The following is a 24,559-nucleotide window of genomic DNA, read 5'->3' as shown; positions in this document are numbered from 1 at the left end:
TTTTTTGCTTTTCATCGAGTGACATTAGACATGACAATAAACAGATGGATCTTTTTTAATTACAAATACATGTACATTTAACTGCACGGGATAGAAATTGGGTCAAAACTGTAGCCTGTTCACAGCAAGAAGATATAAAATAGATTCCAGCTTTGCAATTCACATGAATGAGTGCTGCGCCGTGACGTGTAACAGACGTTAATTCTGGGTTTTTCCACAGCGTCCTTGCTCTGTACACACAGTCAAGCTTCTGTTTGGTCTTTTGTGTTAAGTTGAATCGGAAGCCCACAGGATTCTGGGTATACTCTTATCCATGCTTCCTTTTGAGTCTGTTCTGCATCAGCTGGCCTAGCTTTCATCCCCTCCTAGCGTCCTCGGCTCACTGCACCATGGCCAGGTCTTTGAGCGCGTGGCTTCGCTGCTTCTTGGCTTTATATCCAGGCCGGAGGAACTCGATCTTCCTCTTTTTGGCTTCGATTTTGTTCTTGTGCTTCTTCAGCTTCTTCTTTGCAGCGATGTCTGGGTTTGCGACCGCCTGCAGAGACCGGAGGAGAAATTGTGAGGACGATCGATGGCAAATTAAAGCTGTTTCTCGTGTGTGTCTCATTGCGATGTCTATCATACCTGCATGGCTCTGTGTTGTTTGCGTGCCGCTCGTCTCTGTGAGAATTCCTTCTGGACGGCAGAGAAGGCCAGGGAGAATCTCTCCAGGCCCACATGTTTCTTCATCAGCTCGATGAGCTCCTGAGCAAGGTTCTTCAGTGTGGGATCTGGATCAGAGATTAGGAGACAACAGGGGTCATTCGGTGTATCTAACACTTTTTGTCAGGATGGTTTTTTTTATTCTTGGCAACACCGGTTCAGAGCAGTTACCCTGGTCTGCATATGTGCTGTCCAGCTCTCTGTACAGTGGCGTGATTATTGTGGTCAAATACGGGGCGAGCCGTTCTTTCCCCAAGTCCATGGCCATTGCTCCCAGGAACTTAAACACGCACGTTCTCTGAGAGAAATCACAGTGAAGGACAAACAGTGTCACATTACGGGCACTTCAAATCATCACTGGGTTTAAAAAAAACAAGACAAGTGTTTCTAAGTTTACCTTGAGGGGAACTTTGGGAGCATATGCAGCTTCTCTCTTTGCCATCAGAGACAGCTTCTTCATCAGCCACAGCAGGGAAGGAGGCCTGTCTTCTTTGTCATCTTCCTCCTCCTCCTCTTCCTCCTCTTCTTTTCCCTCTTCCTCTCTCTCCTCCTCTTCTTCATCTCCCTCATCACCATTCTCCATTTGCTCATCCTCTCCCTCTTTCTCTTCTTCCTGAGGAGTTATGATTTGGGACTCGGGGGAAATGAGGTAGATCACCTTGCCGACGAACAGCAAGTTCTTGATCACCTGTGGGTGAAGCAGAAGCGCCTCTGTTAGCCAAACACCTGTATGAGCTGATCTTTAAATGTATGAGGTGCAGGAAGGCAGGTGTGTGGCTCGGTGGGGTTTGCGCACCTGCTCTCCTGACGCCGTGTCCAGGTACTTGGACTGCAGCTGATAGCAAAAAGACAGCGCCAACTCTCTCATCTAGATTTCAGAAAACAAAGGGAAAGAAGATTTCATTTAAAATATAAGATGCAGAAATGAAGTCTGCTGCAAGAGGGGAAAAAAACAAAAACAAGCATCTTGGCTCTACCTTCTTATCCAGGTTGCAGGTGATAAAGTCGGTGGCTGCCAACTCTGATGAAGCATCTCCTTCGCCTCTCCAAACGGCGACCAGCTGCTCTGCCCGGTGAGCTGCAAACAGCTGGCCGAAAAGCTGTGAGGCCGTTAGCCACACCCAGCAGTGAGGGTACCGCAGGTGGGCTTCGATGTGACCTAAAATAAGGCAAAGACATGTTTTAATGAGCATGTGCAGAATGCATTTGTCAGTAACGGCGAGGTGATGCATGTGCGCTCTTTACCCCAGATGTTCCGGAGTGTGTCACTAGGCTTGCTGAGCTCCAGGAATCCACAGTGTTTGCTCAGCTTAGTGAGGAGAGTCAGATAACTGAAGAGCAGCCTGTCAGCTCCTTTCTCCTCCTGCTCCTCTTCGATCTGAAAGAGAAGGTTACAAATTAATCATTTATTCTGAACTCACTGCCTTCAATCGCACTTCTGCTCCTCCCTGTGTGATGACTCACATCTTCATAGTTGTCGGGGTCGATCTCCTTCTCCAGCAACGGCAGCAGGTCCTCCAGTCGACGGGAAAATTTCTCCTCCTCCACCTCCACGAACAGGCCGCATATCTGTGCCCCGAGACGCCGCAGGCTGACCTGGGAAGGAGAACATTTCTCAGTTTATACAAGGACAGATTTTGTAATAGGACCTTTAATATATGGAGGGCCAAAACTGCCAAATGTTGAATAAATAAATAATTGACACAAGACATAAGTGCATCAAGTTTGTTTTTCTGTTGAAGAAATGTAATCTTTCATGCAACTTATTAATTTAATGTCACTATTTCCAAATGTAGCCACTACATGCACAATTAAACAAATTACATCAACCAGTCAGTTATGTAACCATCTCCTAACTGCTTATAGTAAATAAATGTGACCGATGAATGATTTATTGTGGATTTTGGCCCTTCATAAATTTTGACTAGTGCTGTTAGCGTTAATCTCGTTAATAGGACGTTAACGCCATAACCGCATTCACGAGGCAAATCCCCGTTAGCGAGTTAACGCGGATCACCGCATGCGAGGGCTAAATGGGGCGATCCGCGTTAACTCGCTAGCGGGGATTAGCCGCGTTAATAACGCTGACTGCACTAATTTTGACATTACTACACTATAAAATATAAACAAAACGTTAAAAATTATCTATTATAACGGTTCACTTTAACTAAAAAACAAGCAAACTGTAAAACTGTTCCCCTGCAAAAATCTATACAATCACGGGCCACTTTAGGTACACCGGCTCAACTTCTCATTAATTCAAATATCTAATCAGCCAATCACATGGCAGCAACTCCACATATTTGGGGATGTAGTCATGGTCAAGACAACCCACTGAAATTCAAACTGAGCATGAGAATGGGGAGGAAAGATGATTTAAGTAACGTGGCGTGGTTATTGGTGCGAGAAGGGATGGTTTGAGTATTTCGGAAGCTGCTGGTCACACAACCACCAACAGGGTTTACAGAGAATAATCCGATAAACATAAAACATCCTGTTTCAGGAGAACGGCCAGAGTGCTTTGAACAGATGGGAAGGAAACAGTCACTCATAAAAACACAACCAAAATGCAAAAGAGCATTTCTGAACGCACACGTCTAACAATGAAGCAGATCGGTTACAGCAACTGAAGACCGCAGCGAGGGCCACTCCTCTCAGCTAAGAACTGGAAACTATTCCACCAAGAAATAAAGCACGTATGAAGAGCAAATGAGTTCCAAACCAGTAAAGCGTTTTTGTATGTACCTTTTCTGCATTCAGCCAAGTGCTGACAATGGAGAACAGCGTGTTCTGGTTGTTCGAGTCCAACTGTGTGAGCAGAGTCTTGATGGCCATGGCTGCCATCTTCTTGCACCGCGCCGAGTCATCGTTGACCACAACAAGAGCAAGCGGGGCAAAGAACAGAGCGCTGTGCCCCAAGAGAATTTTCTGAATGGGAGGGAAAGAAAAGAAGAAGCAATGTTTGACAACAGGACCGATGTTGTGAATGTGCAGTGCGGCTGGATTTCATTATCCTGCAGAGTATGCCGTTTCTATTATTTTGTATATTTTTACACACCTGAGGGAAAGTCTGGAAGATGTATGCCAGCATCTCCAGCACTGACTCCCTGCCCGTGTCTTGCTCATAGCGCAGCTGTGCCACCACAAACTCCAGGTGTAGTTTCAGCTTCTTCCCCAGCGGGTAGTCCAGCAGGTACTTCAGATAGATCTGCACCACATAAAAACATCATTTAGAAGCTGCACCTGAGAGTCTGCCAATGAGTCGGTGTGAAAGCAGAAAAGGAGTTTGTACCTGTCGACAGTGGATTCTGATCATAGCGTTGCTGCCAGTAACCGACAACTTGGCCACTTTTTTCATCACCTCCTCCATCTCGGGAACAACGAGCTTCCTGGACAGAATTGCCTGGAGTGTACACACACACACACACACACACCACACACACACACACACACACACACACACACACACACACACACACACACACACACGTAAGCACACACACACGTAAGCACACTGCACATTACATTAGAAATGTTTCTGACTACAGCTCCACTGGTTTACCTTGAGCAGACCGAAGGCAGTAGCCTGGCGAGACTGGTCGTAGATGTCCTCCTCGGCGTATCCCAGAAGCACCTGCAGCTGCGTCTCAGAGATGTTGTTGGTTTTCACATTCTTCACCAGAACTGTCATGGCCTAGGAAAAAGAAAACATGTTACCTCATTCTCGATCATCTTTAAACCTCACTTTAAAGAGTACGATGCATTTTATACCTTGAAGCAGTTCTGGACCAGGTGGTAATTCTCCCCGCGGGCGGCTCCAGCCTTGGAGTAATCCTTCAGCAGGACAAAGAGCTGCTTGGTCAGCTGCCCAGCGTTCTGCTCTACTGCTGGCAGAGGGAACTTTAACAGCCAAGTGAACGCTATCAGAGCCTCTGTGATCACCTGAGAGGGACACAAGCAGAGGTTGATGGAGGTTTATTTAAGCAATCCATGATAAACGAAATAAAAAGATGCCCAGGTAAGTGTTGGTACCTTGACATGCATGGAGTCGAGGCAGGTGAGCAACAAGTGCACAAAAGGATCCAGCATTTCCAGGACTGAGGGATCGGATGATGTCACTTTGGATTTCTTCAAACTCAGGTGGAGCAGCTGAGCATTAGACACGTGCACACATTAACACACATTTATTCCTTCTTGAGATAAAAGTACAGGGTGCCATGTTACAGAGATCATTCGTATTGTTGGAGAAAGCGCACCTTGAGGCCGGCATCCACCAGGATGTGCATGTTGGTGCGGCTGCTGACGGGAGCTTTCTGACCTCCTCTCTTTGGAGTGGGAGGCAGGAGCAGACAGCTGGGAGGGGGCAGTCTGGGATCTGGGGGAGGCTTAGCTGATGCTTTGTCCCTACAAGCAAACATGACATAGGCAGGAAATTGGACAAAATATTAGAAATAATTTATTGCACTCTGATATTAGACTGTGTGTGTGTGTGTGTGTGTGTGTGTGTGTGTGTGTGTGTGTGTGTGTGTGTGTGTGTGTGTGTGTGTGTGTGTGTGTGTGTGTACCGGTCTCTTTTTGTTAGAAGTGGCAGGCTCTGGCTGACAAGGCCATGGCTCAGCAGAAGGATGTCTTGCGAAGTCATGCCGCTGTTGACAAGCAGACCTGAGACCAGTCGCCGCAGTACTGCAGCCACCCGATTACACACCTTCAAACTCGATGTAGCCTCCAAGATCTGGTTTGAGAAAAATAAACGTTAGAATAAAAGTTATATACGTGCGTAATATACCCGTCACCAAATTTCACCAAAATTTGTATCGACAACGGCATTTTGTTCGACGTATGAATTTTGTTGTTAATAATTAACAATTTAGTTAAAAATGTTGTTGCTAACGAAAGAAAACATGGACTTAAAAATTAAGAAAGAAATACTATTAAGTAATGTTAAAGACACTAGCTAGCTAAAACAGCTAACAAAATTTATTTATGTACAAGAGTTATATAAAACGGATGTGTATTAAATATATGGTTATATTTAATTCAATCCAGCAGCTAGTTAGCTAACTACCTAGGTAGCTAACTAGCTGACAATTCAAGTATGTTAGATAGCATTTTTAATGAAGCTAAACTAGCCACACAGTAGGGCTGTTACTTCACTGATGTTAAGAAATGCTTTGCAATTTTTTGTAAACTCCATGTAAGTACTAGCTATGATTATTGTTTATATGTTTTTGTGTTTAAAGTTGTTACTTAATTACTTTGTTACTTAATAACAGATTTTAGAGATTTTAAAAGCTATAAGTTAAAAAGAAGAAAAAGAGCTCAGGTGATTTCATCCCGAAAACATTACTGGAGTGCAGATAAGTTATAACAGAAAACTAATTGTAAAAAAAGTCATTATTAGAGGCCTTCACAAAGGGTATTTAGCTAGGCAGGTAACCTTGTGTTTGTACATTAATCAAAGTCTTAGTAAAGGCAAGAAACATGATTTATGTGATCAGTAGCGCCTGATTGCCAAATATTTCATGTCAATAAGTCTGCTGGAAAGTTTTTAAAAAATTTAACCGAATGTAACCATCTTTATTTTTAGCTTTTTTATAATTATTGATTTTTAAAATATTTTTTTACATTTTATATTTGATAACCTGACAATCAGTCAATAATTCATTATTTGGCACATTTAGATGCATCTTCATCCTGTCAGGGTAATCTTAAAACTGACAAAAAACAAACAAAAAAATCTTGTTGGCCACTTGGAAATATTATCCGCCACTGTGACTGATTACCAATTATCTTCTGTTTCTAAGTTCAAACCCCTCCTCACCTCCTTCAGGGGCAGTATGAGCTTGGTGATGCTCTCCTTGCTGCAGAATTGTGCCAGTAGCTCGTACGAGTCCATGCTCTTACTGTGGCGGGCCTCCATCAGCTTGGAAACGATACCCTTCACTTCCTTCTCCTCGGCGACCGTCCCAAACAGCTCGTTATTGAAGATCTGGTCAGTGGAGCAACAATAACAGAGAGGAGGAGAGTGTAATAGGGGGACAGAGATTAATATAAACACAAAAAAGTAAAAAGAAAAAATGTTCCTGAAAGACGTCAAGCTTACATCAATGAGCATGTTCATGCAGGGGTCCAGGTCTCCACTCTTTAGGGTTGGAGTGAGAGCTGAGAGCAGCTGGTACACTGTGAATGTTAACACGTGGAGCTGGATGGAGGAGGGACAAAAACAGACAAATATTAGGCTGATCAGGTTTGCCTCATGTCAACAAAGGTTTCTACTGTTATGACATCAACTGTAACATTAGATTATATTTCCTGTCTAGGGTTAGCTCAATTACATGTACTCATACAAGTCTGAGCATGCACATAAAAACATAACTGTCACGCTCTTTTATCACGTTTTACTTACTTGTACTTATGTTGGCATACTTCTACTTGAGGTACTCTTTTAAGCACATACTGCTGCATGATGCGTGCGCTATATTAAAGCTAAGGTGACCTGAAGCATTTATTGATGTTTGCAGGACTGCATTGTTGCGTGTGTGTTCCTACCTGGTATCCCTTGACCAGAACGCCTTGCATCTCTTTGAGCAGGTACTGCAGGTATCTGCAGCCTAAAGTCTCGATTATCTTCACCAGAGTTCCCCTTGCCACGTCACGGATCTCCTGGAAACGGTTCCTCAGCAGAACACAAATCTTGATCAGAATCCTGTAACAGAAGCAGAAATAATCAATCAGATGTCATATTACTGTCTAAGGTTTGAAATACACAGCAGATGATCTTTTTTGTGCTTATGGACACACGGCTGCGTACCCGGGGAGGTTGACCTCCATGACGTGCGGAGGCAGCGTCTGCATTAGTTTGACCATGGCGAAGGCGATTGGTATCCGCACCACCTCCTCGTCTTTCACATCCTTTGACTTCACTACCTTGTGCTCCTCGTCACGCTTCACCTGGAGGAAACCCACACATTATCACCAACACTCTGCTCCTGAAGGTTTTTAGAAAAACTACCAACACATCCACACGTTCGTGTGCATCGTACCTTTGCATTGAGACACTTGTGGAGACGGGGCAGGACGCTCTCATTAACAGTCTGATGGATCAAACCAATCAGAGACTCCAACTCCTCCGCGCTCTGCGGCAGTCCACTCACTGCCGTGGATAATTTAGGAGCTGCCTGCGCCTTGACTTTAGTGGCAGGAGCTTCCTCCATTTCCATGGTGACATCAGTGGAAGCATTACCATCGACTTCCATCGCTTCCTCATCGTCGCTCGCGTCAGATTCGTCATCCGCAGCTACGTTCTCGTCGTCTGCGTTGATTTCCACACTCCCAGCTTCCCAAAGACACACATTTATATTTCTTTACTTCATTTATTCATGTAGTTAGTCAACAAAATTCATGTCACCCCCCAGAGCCGCTCACCCTCTCTGGCTTTGGCGGCTTCCATTTCTCTGCTGAGGGTCTGGTGGTCAAAATGGAAAGCCTCCAAGACTGTGACCAGCAAACTGGAGCAAGTAAAGCAGAACAACAGGTAGTGTAAAAAGAAAAGACAAAAAAGATATACTCAGATTACAAATATATGCAACCTTACCTGACAGCCAGTTTCTGTTCAGCCTGCGCTGTCTGCAGGATGTGGACGAACTGCTTGAGGTAGTAGAGGTATTTGGACCAGGTGAGCCTGCGACATACCGCGCCCACCACCTCCACCGATGCTGATATCATGTTCTCATGCTGCAGTATGGAAGGAGGAGAAAGAGGAAAGATTTTAGACACAAAGAAAAAGGAAAAAAATACGTCCTTAACTTTTAAAATGAAACCACAATCAAGTAACCTTCAGCATCTTTTCGTCCAGCAGGGCCGTCATGGCGTACGGCATGATGTAGTTCTGGAGGGAACGAGGCGTCAACAGCACCGTACCCTCGGTCAGCTGTTTGGCGAGCTTCCTCAGGGCACGACCCCGACGGTGGATCTGAACAGAGAGAAAAGGTGATCAGTGGGATAAAGGAGGAGGAGAAGGCAGAAGTGTGAGCTTTTGTGTTCCCTCTTTTACCTGGATGTGCTTCATATGCTCAAAGAAGTCAGACTCGGGGTCGCTGTAGTTGGCGAGCTGCACCAGGTCTCTAAACTCTTTCTTGGAAGGAAAGGTCTTCACCAGGCAGGCCAGTATGGTTGTATACTCATGCTGCACACTCTTGAAAGATAAAGAAGCACAACAGAGTGAGCAAGTGAGTTTAGTGGCTTCACAGCATCTGTGTCATTTGACAGAAACAAGAAAGCGGTAACCATAGTTACAGCTGTTACCTCCGTTTTGCTGCGGAGGCCCTTGTGCACAGCGTCCAGGATGATGTGTTGCACCACGTCCCTGTAGATCTGTTCTCCGGGCCCGACCGCTGCCAGCTGGGCGATCACTGCAGACAGACACAAGGTGGCGTTGTCTCCCAGTGACATGTCCCCGATCTGCATCGGAGGAGCGAGATGAGAATAGAAGCAAAACATCAGCCAATGAAATGTTTATCCTGAAGGTAAACAACTTCTAAAGTGTAACAGTGAATATTTATTTACCTCATAGGTGTGGAAACAATTGTGCATGACAGTGCTGATGTAGTCCAGGTCCAGAGTCTGCATGCCTTTAACTCGTCTGGTGGCGTCTTGGAACGCCGTCAGACGCACGTCAAAATGGATCTCATCCAAGTGTCGACTGTCAAACGCGTTCAGCTGCAAAGGTGAGCACAGGAAAAGCCCGTTAGCTGCTGCTCTTTGTATCGTGACCCAGACTGAACATGACGGCAGAGGTTACAGTTCAGACCTGTAGAAAAGTTGGACATTATTTCCTCTCTAATGTTCCTCATCACAGTCATCTCACCTTTGTTGCCAAGTCAGTGATGTATGTGAGTGAAGGGTCCAGATCCGACAGAGTCTGAGAACAGAGCAGCGCACAGGAGGAGTCAATTAAAAGGGCTACAAAAACTAATAACAACTTTCTTTTAACTGTTTTTTATAAGAACATTGGTTATTTGCTATTTTGGTTATTTTTCTTCATTTACACTGGCCATCGCAGGCCACATACAGCCCACCAGACTGGTCAAACTCCACTTTCTGTCAGTATACAAAAGCTTAACTACAAATTCGATCCCTGAGATATTTTATTATTAGAAAAAGAAGTGCAGTTTCAGCAGTACTTTCTACACAATGAAGGAATACCGGCTTAAACTGTAAGCAGTAAACATTTAAAATTACAGAAATCTATTACTGGATTACATTAGTGTAGTATGAATGGTTATGGGAAAGTTCTGTATCAGTAGAAAAATCTGCAAAACTTGTGAAAATACAGTTCAAAGTTCAAATTTGATTTCCCCCTTCACATTTTCCAGTGCCGGGCCACTTCTGGCCCCCAGGCCTTATGTTTCACACCATTGTTTTATGCTATTTTTGGACACCCAGTGTAACGACATACAATAATTCCCACAGCTAATGTTGTACAGGAGTGAACACATCTCTCTTTTTATTTTATGTGGCTTGATGCACTGTCACAGAACAGTTTAGCTAACATAAAGGATATTCAGTGCGGTGTAGCTAAGTGAAAACAAGAAGAAATTTAAAGACCTGCAGTTCCTTGAATGACCACTTGAGGCTGACTCTAAAAAAACAGTCAATCCCCATAGACTCTCATGATAAATTCACCAACTCACATGTCTGGTACAAAATTCTCAGTTCATAACAGCCGACAGGGTGTTGAATTTTTACATAATGCACCTCTTTCAACTAAGGCTTAAAATTAGGCCTAAATAGGGGCGTGGCTGCTTTGAATGACAGAACGACAGGCGGGAGCCAACACATGGCCGCTATAGCAGCTAGCTAGCTAGGTGTGCAGTGAACTGGAAAAGTAGTCGAATTTTTATTTTATTTTTGCTGAGTATCATTTACTCTTAGCTGGTAACTTCAAATACAGTCATCCACCTCCCCCCGATATGAATAAGAATAAATAAATAAATAAAAATAACCCACAGCCAAACACATTTCAACACAGTGGCTAACAGGACTGTGGTGGAGAAAATGGTGAGATTAAGTGCTCTGGCCTGCTTTGCATCTGTCCACAGGCTGATGGTTGATCTCACCATGCCTATATTATAAGTTCCAGACAGCGTAACGCTGCATTAGTTCTCTGCTGTACCTTGAAGACGTTGGTGAGGGCCTGCCTTGGCAGCTTGTTGTGAATGATGGAGAAGAGTTTGCTGAGCGGCCGGAGGAAGGCGGAGGGCTTGTCACACTGTCTCAGCAGGTTCTGTATGGTGGCCAGGAGGTCGATTTCTGTCTCCTGAAACAAAGTTTATCTTGAGCAGAACTTCTCGAGCACACACCATAACACTGCAAAACTCTGGCTTTTATGTAAAAGTTTTTATAAATTAATTAATTAATTACTACAGATTGTTAAATGACTGTAATTTCAAGGTTCAACAAACTCAGTTGTAAGTCTTACTTGTGATTTGTTGCCTTTCTGGAGGTAAGGAAGCAGCAGGCTGATAAGCATCGAGCTCTGCTCCTTGCTGCTCACGAATCGGCTGACCCTGGCAGCGAGAGAGTAACACATCCTACTGTTAGCTGGGGAAGAGTCAACCGCGTGTATAACGATAACCACAACCACAATCATAATCATAACCTTTATCTCAACCCAAAATGAGTCACTTGACATTCAACTCACTTGGACAGGATGTTGAGCTCTTTGGCCACCTGTGCCCTGAACTTCTTCTTCTTGAGTCTGTCTGTGTTGCGTACAATTCCGCTGAAGTAGCGCAGCAGCGTGGGAATGTGAGGCAGCAGCAATCTGGAGCCTTGAGTAAGTGAATCTGGAGGATACAACATGTGCACGTTTAACGGTGATCAGCAGCAGAGGGAAATGAATCCTATTCTACATCCTAGAATGTAGCTAAGTCCAGTGGAGTGGTTGGGTTTAAACTAGATTAAAACTAACAATCCTCTTAAAAAAATTAGAATACTTTAAAATAAAATAATTAAACCTATTAACCAAAAAATTGACTTAGCTACATTTTGGACCGTCTTTCCGGAATGCAGTAGCTAGCGAGCTGATCGGAGACTGTAACAGCCAATCAGAATTTTTGCCAGTCTGTGATTGGTTAGTTTTGTGGCAACAACTGAGCGAGAGGGGCTGTTATTGTGTGTGTATATGTGTGTATATGGATAATAGCAAACACTGAAATGCATTTCTTGCACGCGGAAATTAATTTTGTTTGCTCAAATTAAACTTTTCTTCACGCAAAATAATTTTCTCCTCAAAATGCAACATTTGTGCTTGCAAACTTTTTTTACATGCGCTCTGAATAGAAGCACAAAAATAACGCCATCAAATTCCTGTCACGATCTGCTAACCTGCTGCGATGAGAGCTCCCTCTGCAGGCTGTGGAAACACACAGCCGTTGACACTGAGCTCCGTCTCAGTTTCTGAGGCAACAAAGTCTGCAGCTGTTGCCAAATACTCGGCTATGTCCATTACTACTGCGATGGTTGCTGGAGATACTTTCTTAGCTGAGAGGAGGGCGAAGACATTTAGAAGGATGTCGCACTCTGGGTGGTCCGGCTTCTGCTTGGCAAGGAGGGGGAAGTACCTGAGACGGTAAAAAAAATATATCTTTGAGCACGCTTTACTAAGCCTGGATGAAGCTTTCAGCCGACACTCAGAAACATTTGTGAAGGATGCTGACCTGGCATCTTTGGACCACACATGGATAAGTTTCAGCAGAGGGGTGGGGGAGTAGGTGCTCTCTGTTGGGAGACGGCGCACCTGCATATAAAAAACAAATTGAAACTCATCAGAAAGCCGGGACAAAGTAAAGAAATACTTAGTAAGAATACAAAAATCTTTCTCTGACCTGAGGCCAGACCGCTGCCTCAAAGACAGCATCAATCTCATCCGGCCTGAAGCTGTAGGTGTCGAAGCAATTGAAGAAGTCCAGGATCCTCAGGATCCCGAGTCTCCTCAGGTTCTTCAGAGGATTGATGCAGCCTGCTCGCAGCTGAGGAAGCAGATACGAACTTCTTTATTTTTATGTTTTACAGAAAGTAATAAGGACTGTTAAAAAGTGTTAGGACTATTAAACAACTTCAACCCTGAAAGAATAATTCTGATTACCTGTTCTCTCTGGTCCAAAATGGTGGACACGGACGCTGTGACACACACTAGGATCTGCAGCACTTTGGGCAGGTAGACGTGGATGAGGTGGCCCAGTTTCTGGATCACCACATTTATAGTGTTCAGCAGGCTGTGAAGACGGCCCAGCGGCAGGACAGCACACAGGTCGGTCTCTGCTACCGCCCTCTGAACTGCAGCCAGACATGAACCTGAGGACACAGGAGGAGGAAACGATGAATGAAATATTGGTTTGCAGCTCTCTGCGAGTGCCTGTTGTACCCAAATAGTCTGTGGAAGCACTTTGCTAGATGATCTCACTTGGATTATCTGATAATGTGCAACAATGTTGTCCAATATTACTTCGGGCTCTCAACAAAACTACATGGCATCTGTTTCTAATAAAGCCTTAAAAGTCGAGCATCTGTTGCCGTTCTACAAACATAGAAAATGTATATATAAACTGTAAATAGATGCAGGCACTCTGCAACCTTCCTTTTATGTAGGAATGCACCAGTTGAATCAAGTCCCTCACTACAAAGTGATGCGTTGCAGACAAGATGCACATTTTACCACAAACTGACTCGGATTAATTGCTACCCGTTGACACTCTGTCTGTTTTTATAAATTACTTGTGACGTTTTCATATCCTACCTTGGCAGTGATGGCTGACTGACTCAAAAAGCAGGTCAATGAACATCTCCAGCTCCTCAGCCTGACATCCTGCCAGGAAGCGTAGAATGATGGAGGACCGGTAGGTAGCGCTCGCCTTCCCCTGAAACTTGCTGCCTGCTTTGGAGCGCAGACGACCAAACAGGATCCTGCGTCGTACACAACACAACACTGAGCTGTACAAACTTACGATAAAATACGGGATTATCTGAAAGAAATTTTCCCCTTAAAGCCAAAATAAATGTAGAAATGAAAGTTAAAGGTAGTAAAAATGTTTTACTACTTCTCCACAAATCCACAGCATGAAGCTGTGATCATACTGATTTATGTAAAACACTGGACGGATGTAATGCAGAACAAGAAGCTTGTTCCCTGTAATTGCTATCAGACACACTATTAAAAAAGCAAAACACAGAAGAAATGTTCAGTAACTGGAGGTTATCAGACCAACAGCCAGAATCTGAACAAAAGCAACATCCTCTTTTTCTCGAGGACACCAGAGTTCATCTATGAACTAAAAACGCAATATGTAACCTTATTTAACAACCAAGTAAAAATACTGTGCAAGAGTCAGAAGTTTTGGGCAAAACACCTTCTCTTTGTTGTTGTTGTGTGGTAAATTAAAATGATGATATTGCTCATGCATGCTTATGCTGCCTCTACCTTTACAGTGGAACTTGTACAGTACCTCATGAGCAGCGGTATAAGTTTGCCTCTGTGGGAAGCATCAACCACTCCGGTCTCCTCAGAGATGTTGAAATGGACGATTTCCTCTTTGAAGTGTTTGTCATCCAATAGCCTCTCAAGATTCTCCCTGAAAAAATGCAAACACACACACGCAGGTCTAATCACTCTGTAAAGGTGTTGCAGAACCTTTGCTAAAATATCTTCTCCATATTGTAATAAGTTTCATAAGCACAAACAATACATGTGTCATATGAAAGAATAAGAATTCCATCTACAAAATAATGTAATTAAGACTCTGAAAGCAGCTCAGTGTGTCAGGCTGATCCTGAACAAAGCAACACACACACACACACACACACACGTGTCTGTAATGCTAACGGCCCCTGGATCAGACCGTCTGTCTGCAGCTTGGCTGAATGTGTGGTAAATGGATATCTTGATAACAGACAGCAGAGAACATAATGTAAGACAGAAACAGCACGGAGGTGGAACTCAGCATTCCTACATCTGTAACCACAGAGGGCTGATGATAAGAGCCTTAACAATAAAACCACTGAAGAAGAGACGGAGGGAGAGAGAGCTGCTGCCAAAGAGAAATTGCACTGTAATCACGTCCTCTCCGTCTCCTGAGGTGATTAAGGTAGTTTCCTTACTTGTACGGAACTATGTTGGGGTCCTTGTACGTGATGACACACTCCAGGGCCACTTGCTGAATCTGCTGATCCTGATGGGTGAGCAGCTGAACAACAGATAGATAAGAGAAGAAATCTGTGATACAACTGCAAGAAAATAGCAACTGCCTCAAAACTGACTCGAGTAAGGGAACAACTCGTATGTTTTAAGGACAGGGTGTGCTACAGACTTGGGCACTACCTGATTATAGAGCTCACGGAGGCTGCTTTCCAGATAGAGAGCTCGAGGGTTGGTGAACTTGGCAAATACTTTCAGATGAGCGATGAGCTGTCTGAGAAACAAAAGACAAATTCAGTTCATTATGTTCTTCTACTTACTGTACAATACACTAGAATTATATTATAGTTATATCAAAGTTTTATTTAAAAAATGAAAGTTTTCTGGTACATATAAGTTGATGAACATACTTCATACCGTGTACATTATAACATACCATAATAGACCCATTTCTGTAATATACTCACATATCTTTATTATTGCTAATATATATTGTAATATATCTATATCACTAAAGCACTTCTGGATGGATGCAAACTGCATTTCGTTGCACTGTACCTGTGCATGTGCAATGACAATAAAGTTGAATTCTATTCTATTCTATGAAGTCTTTATTTAATTCTGCACACTGGGTAAAAACTACCCCCATGCCCAAGCACTTGCAACACATGGCCGCCCCTCCCTGAGTCTGCTGGAGGCTCTTTCCTGTTAAAAGCGAGTTTTTCCTTCCCACTGTCGCCTAGTACTTGTTCATAGGGGGGAAGTGTGATTGCTGGGGTTTTCTCTCTATTATTGTAGAGTCTAAAGCCCCAGATGGCAACTGTTTTTGTGATTTGGAATTATAAAAATAAAGCTGAATTAAATTGAACTGGTAACCCATAGAGCTAAAAAAAAAAAAAAAAAAGAAAAAAAAAAGAAAAAAAAAAGAAATTGTGGCAAAAGCTGCAGTTCCCTGATTGGCCACTTGAGGCTGAATCCAAAAGAGACTCGATCCACATAGACTTCCATGGTAAAATGCCAAACGTCAAAGCAGAAATAACATCTGATAAAGGTTTGGTGCAAACACATTTTTGGTCTCTTGGTCACTTTTAACCCCATAAAACCTGGAGAGAAATGTATTTTTATAACTTGCTCTTTTAAACCACATCAAGGTGAAATCTAGGAGAGTGGTCTCTAATAACAAGGAACTTAGGTGGCTTTTTGGGAGATATTTTTAGACAATTATCCAACAAATAAATTGAATGCTGTGCAGTTAAATACCTTAAACACACTTTACATGAAGTCTAAAGTGAAAATGGAAACCAGACATGACACTAGTAACTACAAATAATAAAGCAGCTATCGCTTTGACATCAGAGCAATAACGTGGGTAAAACAATTATGGTAAAATCAAAAACAGCTTGCAAATCAGAACCCTGAAAACAACGTCATCGCTTTGAGGACAGCAGTATTACAAATATTTCTTACTTGGCCGTTGCTCTTCTTGGAAGGGACTTCCTCAGCTGTTTGCTTCCTTCCTCTGCCTCCTCCTCCTCTTCCCCTTTTTCCATGTGCTCAGTCATCCCTGATTTATCCTCCAGGGCAGCATCGCTTCTCTTCCTCAGGTCCTGAGTGGGCGCCACCAGCAGGTCTGTGAGATAAAACTCATTCCTGCAAACAAGCGCCGAGTTTAAGATCAGATAACAGAACATATTCTTATGATGGAATTTAAGGAAAATGGTCAATCAGCTGACACTGACCTGATAAACCTGAGCAGCAGCGGGGTCAGTTCCCGGCTGCGTGGCTCCACTCTGTCGGTAAACTGGGCCATAGCGCGCCACAGTAAACTGCGGAAGTTAGTGAAGTCTGTCCTTTCACTGGGGTCGGAGGCCAATTTCAGCTGCTCTAGGAAAAGAGTCCCCACATCCCCGCTTTCAATGACATCACAGCCTGGCTCGCTCTGAACACTGAGCTTTTCTTCATCATCATCGTCTTCTTCTTCTTCCAATTCCTTCTCTGTTACATGCAGAAAGCAGAATTCCCTTTTAACGTGTTTTTGGCAGTTCAAGGGATTCATAGGTAAATAAATGCCATTATAATTACATGCTGTGACACAAGTACCAAACAGCCTTACCTGCCAGCCCGGCCACCATCTCCAGATGTTCATGGTACACCATCCAGAAGTCCTTGTTGTCCATGCCTCTGGCATGGCTCCTGCAACGAGGAAAGACAGAAACCCATTTACGCCAAATGTTTTCCATGGATACCTCAAAGTGTCAATGTAGTTTTAAAGGAAATGCAGACAAATGTCTGTAATTTGACAGAAAGGCCAGCTTAGAGCAAATCTCCAGCATTCGATAGCAGCATACTCATTTAGAAAGGCCCAAGTAACAAGACTGGAGCATAGATGATGGAACGTACATGGTTCTTGAAGTATAAACAAGCGTGATTATTTTACACTCACACAATAAGTTCAATGACTGGGTCCCACAGTGGCCTGAAGTTCACAAACAGCATTGCAATGAGGTACCGCAGAGGAACCTGAAGTCAAACAAGAGGAAGGTTATCCACCCAAGCATCTAAAAATAAACGGGACTCGTATAACTTCTCTGTAACTACATTATACGGTGGCTCTGAGAGGCCAAACGGACTGCAACTTAAGAAAACACCAGCAATAAGATAAACGCTGCAAAAGCACACAAAACACAACGGAAACAGGAAAAAAGAAAACAGAAATAGAAAAAACTGTTTTCCAAAAGCACAAGGGAAGTGTTTCTGGGGAGACAATAATCTGACGGACCAGTTGCAGGAACCAAAACATGCTAGGTAAGTGTGTTTTAATCACATCATTCACATAATGCTGATGATGGATTTTTAGGCTAATAGTTAGGCTAACACACTTGCCTCTCATCTTTACTTTGCTCATAAAACCGATGAATCCTCTACAACTGGTCCGTCAGGGTTACTGTCTCCCCAGAAACACTTCCCTTGTGCTTTTGGAAAACTGTTTTTTCCTATTTCCGTTGTGTTTTTGTGCTTTTGCAGCGTTTATCTTATTGCTGGTGTTTCTTAAGTTGCGGCCCATTTGGCCTCTCAGGGCCACCGTAACATTATTATATATGCCAACATACTGTATTTATACTCTCTGCAACAATAAAAAAAAAAAACTTATCACATGATAAAGAACACGCATCATTATTCATCCTGTCATGCTTTCATCACTGCTCTTCTCCACACCTGCTGGATGGTGCCAGGAGGTCCGCGGGGCAGGCTGCGCGGCACCAGGTCGTGTCTCAGCTTCCGGAGGTGAAGCAGCTTCTCTCTGTAGTCGTGCACTGAAGCCGGCACCAACTGCGCCTGCAGACACACTGCGAACACCGACTGCACCTCCACATTATCCTCACCCTGGACGAAGACAGTCGAACAACATTTCCAATAACTCCAAACTTTAAATGTGTTTAATGAGAATCTGCAGGTGTTGTACCTCAGTCTGTGGAGGGAGCTCTGCATCGAACTGAGAGAAGAGCCTCAGAGTCAGCAGACGAATCTGAATTTTAAAAAAAGAACAAAACTGTGTTTAAATATGTCTGTTTTCACCAACACCCAAACCACCAGCGCCTTCAGGTTGTGAGATATCTTAACTTTAAGGGGGGAAAATTTGGTCTTTAAACTATTCTGAAATGTCCCGTGATCTGGCACAAACCTTAGAAATGTTGGACGAGAGGTTGCAGTACAGCATCTGGTAGAGTTCAAGCAAGGCATTGTGGGATAGGTGCTCTGAAACCCCACTGAGTGACAGACGGGTGTAGTACAAGTCTGCTAGCAGCAGAGCTGACAGGTCTGTGGGAAATTTCCTGTGACAATCACGACGACAGCGGTTACAGGTTGTTGAAAGGTGTTTTGAATCTGATGCAATAGATGGAAACTCATTCGGCAACAGAGAAAGGGTGCTAAATGTGTTTTAGGTCGCACACGCAGAGCTTACTGTAGGATCGAGTTGACTTTTTCCACCGTGACCAGTGAGAGAAGCTGGGCAGAGCTGTCCAGAGACAGGAGGCAGCTCAGGGCTTGCCTGGCTACGAACAGAGCAGCTGGAGAGAGGACAGGAAAGAAAGGAGTCACTCAATTTGCAATTTTAAAAAAATCATTGTTTACTTTTTCACCCCTCACCAGTTTTGGGGAAAACCTCATTAAATTTTGGGAGATTAAATATATAAAGTATTTTAATTTTTTCCTTCATTTAATCTGTTTTTGTTTTGGTGCCCAAATTTAGGGTTGTAGAAATCCCAGACATGAAGTTTAAGGTTAACTCAGACTTTTAAAAAATAACTAAAATCACAACCAGTCATTCTAACTTGTTGGTAAATGATTAATTCCAGTCCTTATTTTATTTGCTTTGGATGTACTTGTTAATTACCCCACTGAGCCGTATGAAACTGCAACCAAATGAAAACATTTGTGTTAATAAAAAACCAACCACACAAATAATCACAAACCTTTCCCTAGTTTCTCTGCCTCGATCTCACACAGGAGGCGGTTTAGGAAAGCTGTCACATCAGGTACGACAGCGGCTGGAGCCAGAGGCCTGAAGCAAAAGAGTGTAAATATTAACATTTAACATGTTTCTCTCTTTTTTTGCCTGTGTATGAATACACTGTAAGCTGACAAAGAAAAAACGGAAACTTTCCCCAACTCTCTGGGTCAGGGGCCCCCAACGCCGACTAAATCTTCTTGTTTTTTGGTACTGGTTTTATTTTGTTATATTTATCTGCGACACCTTAAAGGCCGGTTCGTGAAAATACTGACGGACATAAACTGGTCCGTGGCGCAAAAAAGGTGGGGACCGCTGCTCTGGGTTGCCTCTGAGGTGTGGTCGGTTTTTATTTTAAGCACTCGGGTCGGGTTTGCCATGAAAATCCAGAGGAAGTGATGGATCCCTGGCTCCTGAATGCCTCACTTCTGCTCCCTGGCAGCAGCAACTTTGAGCCACAACTAGTAAAGTTAGCTCACAGCAACCTTTGTCCAAACTACAGGCTCCCAGCACAAAAGCCAGACAAAAGCCAGTTTTACGCATTGAACAGACAGGAGAAAAAGGAATGTATGAAACTACAATGCAGGACCAAAACTAATCCTCTCCAGGCATCTTCTCTGGATGTTGGCTGCCTTTTGTTTTGTTCTCGGTTAAGATGACTTAAACAACGTTGAGCTTCGAGCTCCAGGGGAGGCCAATCCATGACTGATGTGCTTCTGTGTTCATATTTCTATCAATTTTGACAAGATCCCAACAGCACTGGCTGACAAAAGCCCCAAACCATGACAGAGCCTCTAAGACGCTTTACAAATGCCTGTAGACACTCACTGTTGTAGCTCTCTCCTGACCACCTCCTCATTTTGACCAATGCTGTTGCACACGTGACCAAAAGGAGTCTGCCTGCAGGGAGGAGTTACCTGAGATGAGGCAGCAGTACAAGTGCAGCCCACGGCAGCGAGAGGTTACTGACGGGTTGGTCCGGCTCATCGGGAATTTTGATCATTGACAGCACCAGCTCAGGCACAGCTAGTGTCTCTGACTCCGCATGGCTCCGCTGAATTTCCTCCTTCCTGCTAAACACTCTGCTGGAGGAGAAAACAGATTTACCTCGTGGAAAATGACACGACAACAGTAGAAAATAACATTTCACCGTAGAATCTCACCCTGTTGTCTGACCAGTGAAAAGCAGTGGGTAGGTTTCAAAGGCCATGGAGCCATCTGTGGGGGGCGGAGCTTTAGCGAGGATGAGACTGACCAGCACATCCAGGCTGCTGTGGTGAGAGAGGGCATCACCTTGGTTGAACAGCCCTGTGGTGAAGCGCAGCAGGGTGGGGAGGAAGAGCTGGAGGACAGCAGAGGAGGAAGCCAGTTAGTCCGCGAGATTTAAAAGAAACAGAGGAAAATAAAAAGTGAACTCACCTGCTCAAACTGTTTCATGGTGAACATCTCTTTGGTGAACTCCAGAATCAGATCGTGCCCCACAGTGCTCCGAAATATCTAATAAAGAAGATTTCCAGAAAGTCTGCACGTAAGCAACGGGCAACTTTCTCTTTCTGGTCGTGTTTATAATGCAGTCCTTACGCACACTGTGACACCAGACGCAAAAAACCCATCTTTACATGCACAAACCTTTTGCACAGTCTCTTGGATGAGTGAGTTTGGCAGGCTGACGTTCTCCCCGAGGAGCAGAGAGGATGTGATCTGGAGAAGAAGACGGGAGCAGGAAGCTGACAGAGACGAGCTCTGAATCAGCCTCAACACCGTCTGCGAGGATCGTACCATGAGACGCCACCTTCATATGCCCGCACATAATCCATGGAATTTCTCGCATTTCTATATATAATTCAGTCTCTTAGATTCTCCTCTCACCTGGCAGACAGACTCCGGTTTGGTAATCTTGGCTCCACCCTTGTGGGATGCCAGGGTGTGCAGAATGAACAGAAGGCTCTCCAGCTGCTCTGTTGCCGGGTCTGCGTCTTTCCCCTTTGCCTCCATAATATCCAGCACCTCCGACATGCTGGCCTTAAGAAGAGGACACGGCGCCATCAAAACACGTGAAAAAGGCGCAGAAAAGACACAAAATAGAGTCCAGCCTTACCTGGAGGGACTCCCACAAAACCAGCATGTGTTCTCTGTCCACGTGATCGGCTGCTGCCTGGGCCATGTGATCCAGAGCGTCCCTAACAGAGGTCCACGGGAGAGAGACTCCACGGCTCATTGTTGGGCCAAGCTTACGCAATGCCACAGAGAAAGCCTGGAAAGATAAAAAGGTTGCTTAACACATCAGGTTATATAAACAACACCTAAAAGTGCTTAATTCAACCTAAGTGACGTCCATCCCGCGCAGTCACTCTGTTAACTCACATTAGCAGCACAGGAGTGGAACATGTTTCGCACTCCTTTGCACATCTCAAACAGCAGCTGGCCCGTTCCCTCCACCTTCTCAGGGTGCTCCTCTAGGTCGGAGAACACGTGGGTGAGCAGAGCATCGAGATCTGGAACCTGCAGACAAAGTGATACACCAGTTCATCGGGGAAAACGACAACAAATAAAGAAATACAGTAGAAGGAAAGAAACTGCTACAAGCTCAGGAGTTAGCGCAGGTCATCGGTAATCAGAAGTTTGGCAGCTCGATCCCTGGATGCTCCAGTCTGCATGCCAACCTATCCTTGGGAAAGATGCTAACCCAAGTCCCTCCCAACAAGTACATCGGCGTGTGAATGTGTGTGAGTGTTAGATAAAGGTGCACTTAGAGGTAGAAATAAGTGCTGAGTGGACAGGAGAAAAGCGCTGTACAAGAACCGTCTATAATAATAGAAGATGTTCAATGGAAATGTATCGCAGCAGATGACAAGTAAATCAAAAGTAACAAGAAGTGGAGACATGAACCCAAATCACCAACCTTTCGCATCAAAAAGGAGAAGCTTTCTGCTGCAAACATGCGGATGTGCTCCTTCTTGTGTGCCAGCAGGCTGCTATACAAACTGTGGGGTGGAAAGAGGTTTCACATTTAACCATCATATGTGCATCTGATCTCTAGTAACACAAGTAACCTGCGAAGGATGCAGAAGGAAAACCAGAGCACTTCTAGGGTCAAATTACAAAGCATACACCCATTTTCACCCACTTTGCTTCCCAAAACTAGCTCCTTAGGTCGTTTTAAGTCTTAAAAATAGATTCCTGATTATCTCAAATTTCATTAAAAAATAAAAATCACTCGCCCCTCTGACTTTATGTAATGCCTCACCTGTAGATATTGGTCATGTCCTTCACCATAAGCCTCCACAGGTACTTGTAGAGGTAGGAGAGGCAGGTGAAACTCCACTCCAGGAGCTCTGTGTCCTTTGTGTCCAGCAGTGAGGTGATCAGAAGGAAGAAATCTGGGAAGTGGGGGTAAAAGTCGGTCTGCAGGTCTCTGGCCAGCTGCACCACGAGGCTGGAGGAAGAAATTAGGCGCTTAGATTGCAGCCTGATGATTCTATGCAAGCCTACAGCTACAAAAAATAACATAAAATACTTCTTACTCTAGCAGGGGTTGGTAGGCCAGACTGTTTTGGACGGCCAGGTGGGTTTTCAGAGATTCCACGATGGACTTCTGATGGAAAACCAGCATGTTGAATGACTGGCTCTTGTTGGAAACCTCTTTCAGAAACGTGGCTGTGAAGGAAAAGTATTAGCTTTGTGTGCAAATCTCTTCAATAAAATACTAACACACAAGCTCCCCCTGAGTATGGGATACTTCATGTTTCCTTATACATACTGAAATGTTCTGTCAAGTTGAGGTCCCTCCATTTTGTCAGTCCTTCAGAGAAGTATGTTTCTACTTCCTGCAAAGAGAGCAAAACAGTCCTCACCAGTAAGACACAGATGAATGGATGAGAGTGGTGTTCGTAATAAGAAGCGGAACATTTTGATTCCAAACCTCAGCGTAAGATCCAGTTCTGTCAATGCGATGGATCACGTTGATGTTGACGTTGGCGAGTCTTTCAGCAAATGTGAGAAACTTAAAAAAGACAAAAACAAACAAACAAAACAAACCCAGATCACATGACTTTAAACGTGCTGCAGATGGTACACAAATTATTCTAAATGTGACAGAGTCATACCAAACTAGCTTTTCCCCAGCTCTGTCTTTGCTGCTGTACTATTAACACGCCGCAGTGTTTGTGGGCTCTTACCCTGAAGGTGTTCTCAGATTTGTGATACGAAGACTTGGATTTGATCTTCATCTTGGCCTCGTCGCTTGATAAGAAAAGAGCGGATTTCCAGAGATCTGTGTGCGGCTTAAAAGACTCATGAAAACTGCACTTTGTTTTTCTTTCTTTCTTTTAGCTAATGTTACAACTGTTTACACACACGCCGACAACAGGAGGCAGCCATGCTGAGCAAAGAATTATGGGAAGTTTTCCTCTCTCCGCGTGGTTAGACCGAAGACAAGCTAAAAGGCGAGAGAAGTAACCCATAGTTACTTCCGGTTTCGTTTGTGCTCTCTCGTCTCTCTGCTTCTCAAGTTATTTAGGTTCTAAATGCACAAAAAAAGAACAAATAAGGATTTTTTTAGACTTTGTTAGACATACCAGAATAGACTTCGACACAAAGAAAACAATAGTAAAGCAGTGTTTATCTGAAATAATTTAACTGAAACCTGCCTGAAATCGTTCTACGGAGCGCCACTGGGTCCAAATCATATGACCATATCCCGATTACCTACATTTAACAAGGACAACAGAGTTTGGTGTCCACTAAACTTTCACATTATTGTAAGCGTTATGGGTTATGTTTCATTTAAAGGTTTAATTGACTGGAGAAAAAATATTTATGGTGGATGCAACATTTTTATTTCATAAAGGACATCATCATATCTGCCCATCCATCCAAATAAGACGTGACCAGACTGGTAAACGTGCCACTCAAGCAACTATTCACACTAATAACATCTGAGTCTTTACCAAAAGTGAGAGGCTTGCTGTAAACAGAAAAAAACATACTTTATGGTTTATTATTAATGTATAAATTGTTAGAGTTATATTATTTTTTCATGGTAGTGGCGCTTTTTTTGGAAAGAGTTTAGTTTCTTGAGTGGCTATTTGAAGATGGCTTTAAAAGTTAGTCAGTCCCCAATTTTAAAATGTTCATCTTCAGTCATAAATTAA

The 24,559-nt window shown here is 43.8% G+C and overlaps 1 protein-coding gene across 2 annotated transcripts; it reads right to left on the bottom strand.

Annotated features, from left to right (window-relative positions):
* Positions 1 to 39: 39 nt before the first annotated feature.
* Positions 40 to 23,996, bottom strand: utp20 (UTP20 small subunit processome component). 2 transcript variants are annotated; one of them, XM_026148304.1, is made up of 61 exons: positions 23,585 to 23,996; positions 23,329 to 23,409; positions 23,167 to 23,233; positions 22,931 to 23,063; positions 22,654 to 22,842; positions 22,309 to 22,390; positions 21,771 to 21,908; positions 21,505 to 21,660; positions 21,276 to 21,428; positions 21,036 to 21,170; positions 20,826 to 20,903; positions 20,570 to 20,748; positions 20,324 to 20,491; positions 19,372 to 19,460; positions 18,861 to 18,966; positions 18,579 to 18,729; positions 18,360 to 18,422; positions 18,113 to 18,280; positions 17,340 to 17,416; positions 17,010 to 17,089; positions 16,636 to 16,891; positions 16,364 to 16,546; positions 15,080 to 15,170; positions 14,860 to 14,945; positions 14,208 to 14,333; positions 13,502 to 13,668; positions 12,851 to 13,059; positions 12,591 to 12,734; positions 12,423 to 12,502; positions 12,091 to 12,326; positions 11,405 to 11,549; positions 11,183 to 11,270; positions 10,877 to 11,020; positions 9,569 to 9,622; positions 9,268 to 9,420; positions 9,007 to 9,162; positions 8,756 to 8,896; positions 8,537 to 8,674; positions 8,297 to 8,436; positions 8,128 to 8,210; positions 7,746 to 8,038; positions 7,514 to 7,653; positions 7,252 to 7,408; positions 6,806 to 6,904; positions 6,524 to 6,691; positions 5,268 to 5,434; positions 4,959 to 5,106; positions 4,735 to 4,851; positions 4,474 to 4,644; positions 4,265 to 4,396; positions 3,995 to 4,105; positions 3,761 to 3,910; positions 3,448 to 3,630; positions 2,167 to 2,298; positions 1,948 to 2,080; positions 1,680 to 1,861; positions 1,499 to 1,570; positions 1,100 to 1,390; positions 874 to 1,000; positions 625 to 770; positions 40 to 535 (listed from the first exon to the last, which is right to left on the bottom strand). In XM_026148304.1, the coding sequence occupies exons 1-61, from the start codon at positions 23,633 to 23,635 to the stop codon at positions 380 to 382; spliced, it is 8,439 nt and encodes a 2,812-aa protein (XP_026004089.1). In that variant the 5' UTR covers positions 23,636 to 23,996; the 3' UTR covers positions 40 to 379. The 2 variants fall into 2 exon arrangements, with proteins under 2 accessions (XP_026004089.1, XP_026004091.1); XM_026148306.1 differs by having other exon boundaries at positions 20,324 to 20,488; positions 23,585 to 23,995.
* Between the last annotated feature and the right edge of the window lie 563 nt (positions 23,997 to 24,559).

This window comes from Astatotilapia calliptera, chromosome 17 (genome assembly GCF_900246225.1).
Source record: "Astatotilapia calliptera chromosome 17, fAstCal1.2, whole genome shotgun sequence".
Lineage (NCBI taxonomy): Eukaryota > Metazoa > Chordata > Actinopteri > Cichliformes > Cichlidae > Astatotilapia > Astatotilapia calliptera.
Note: the sequence above shows the minus strand (reverse complement) of the source record. Positions and strands in the feature narration are given on the sequence as shown.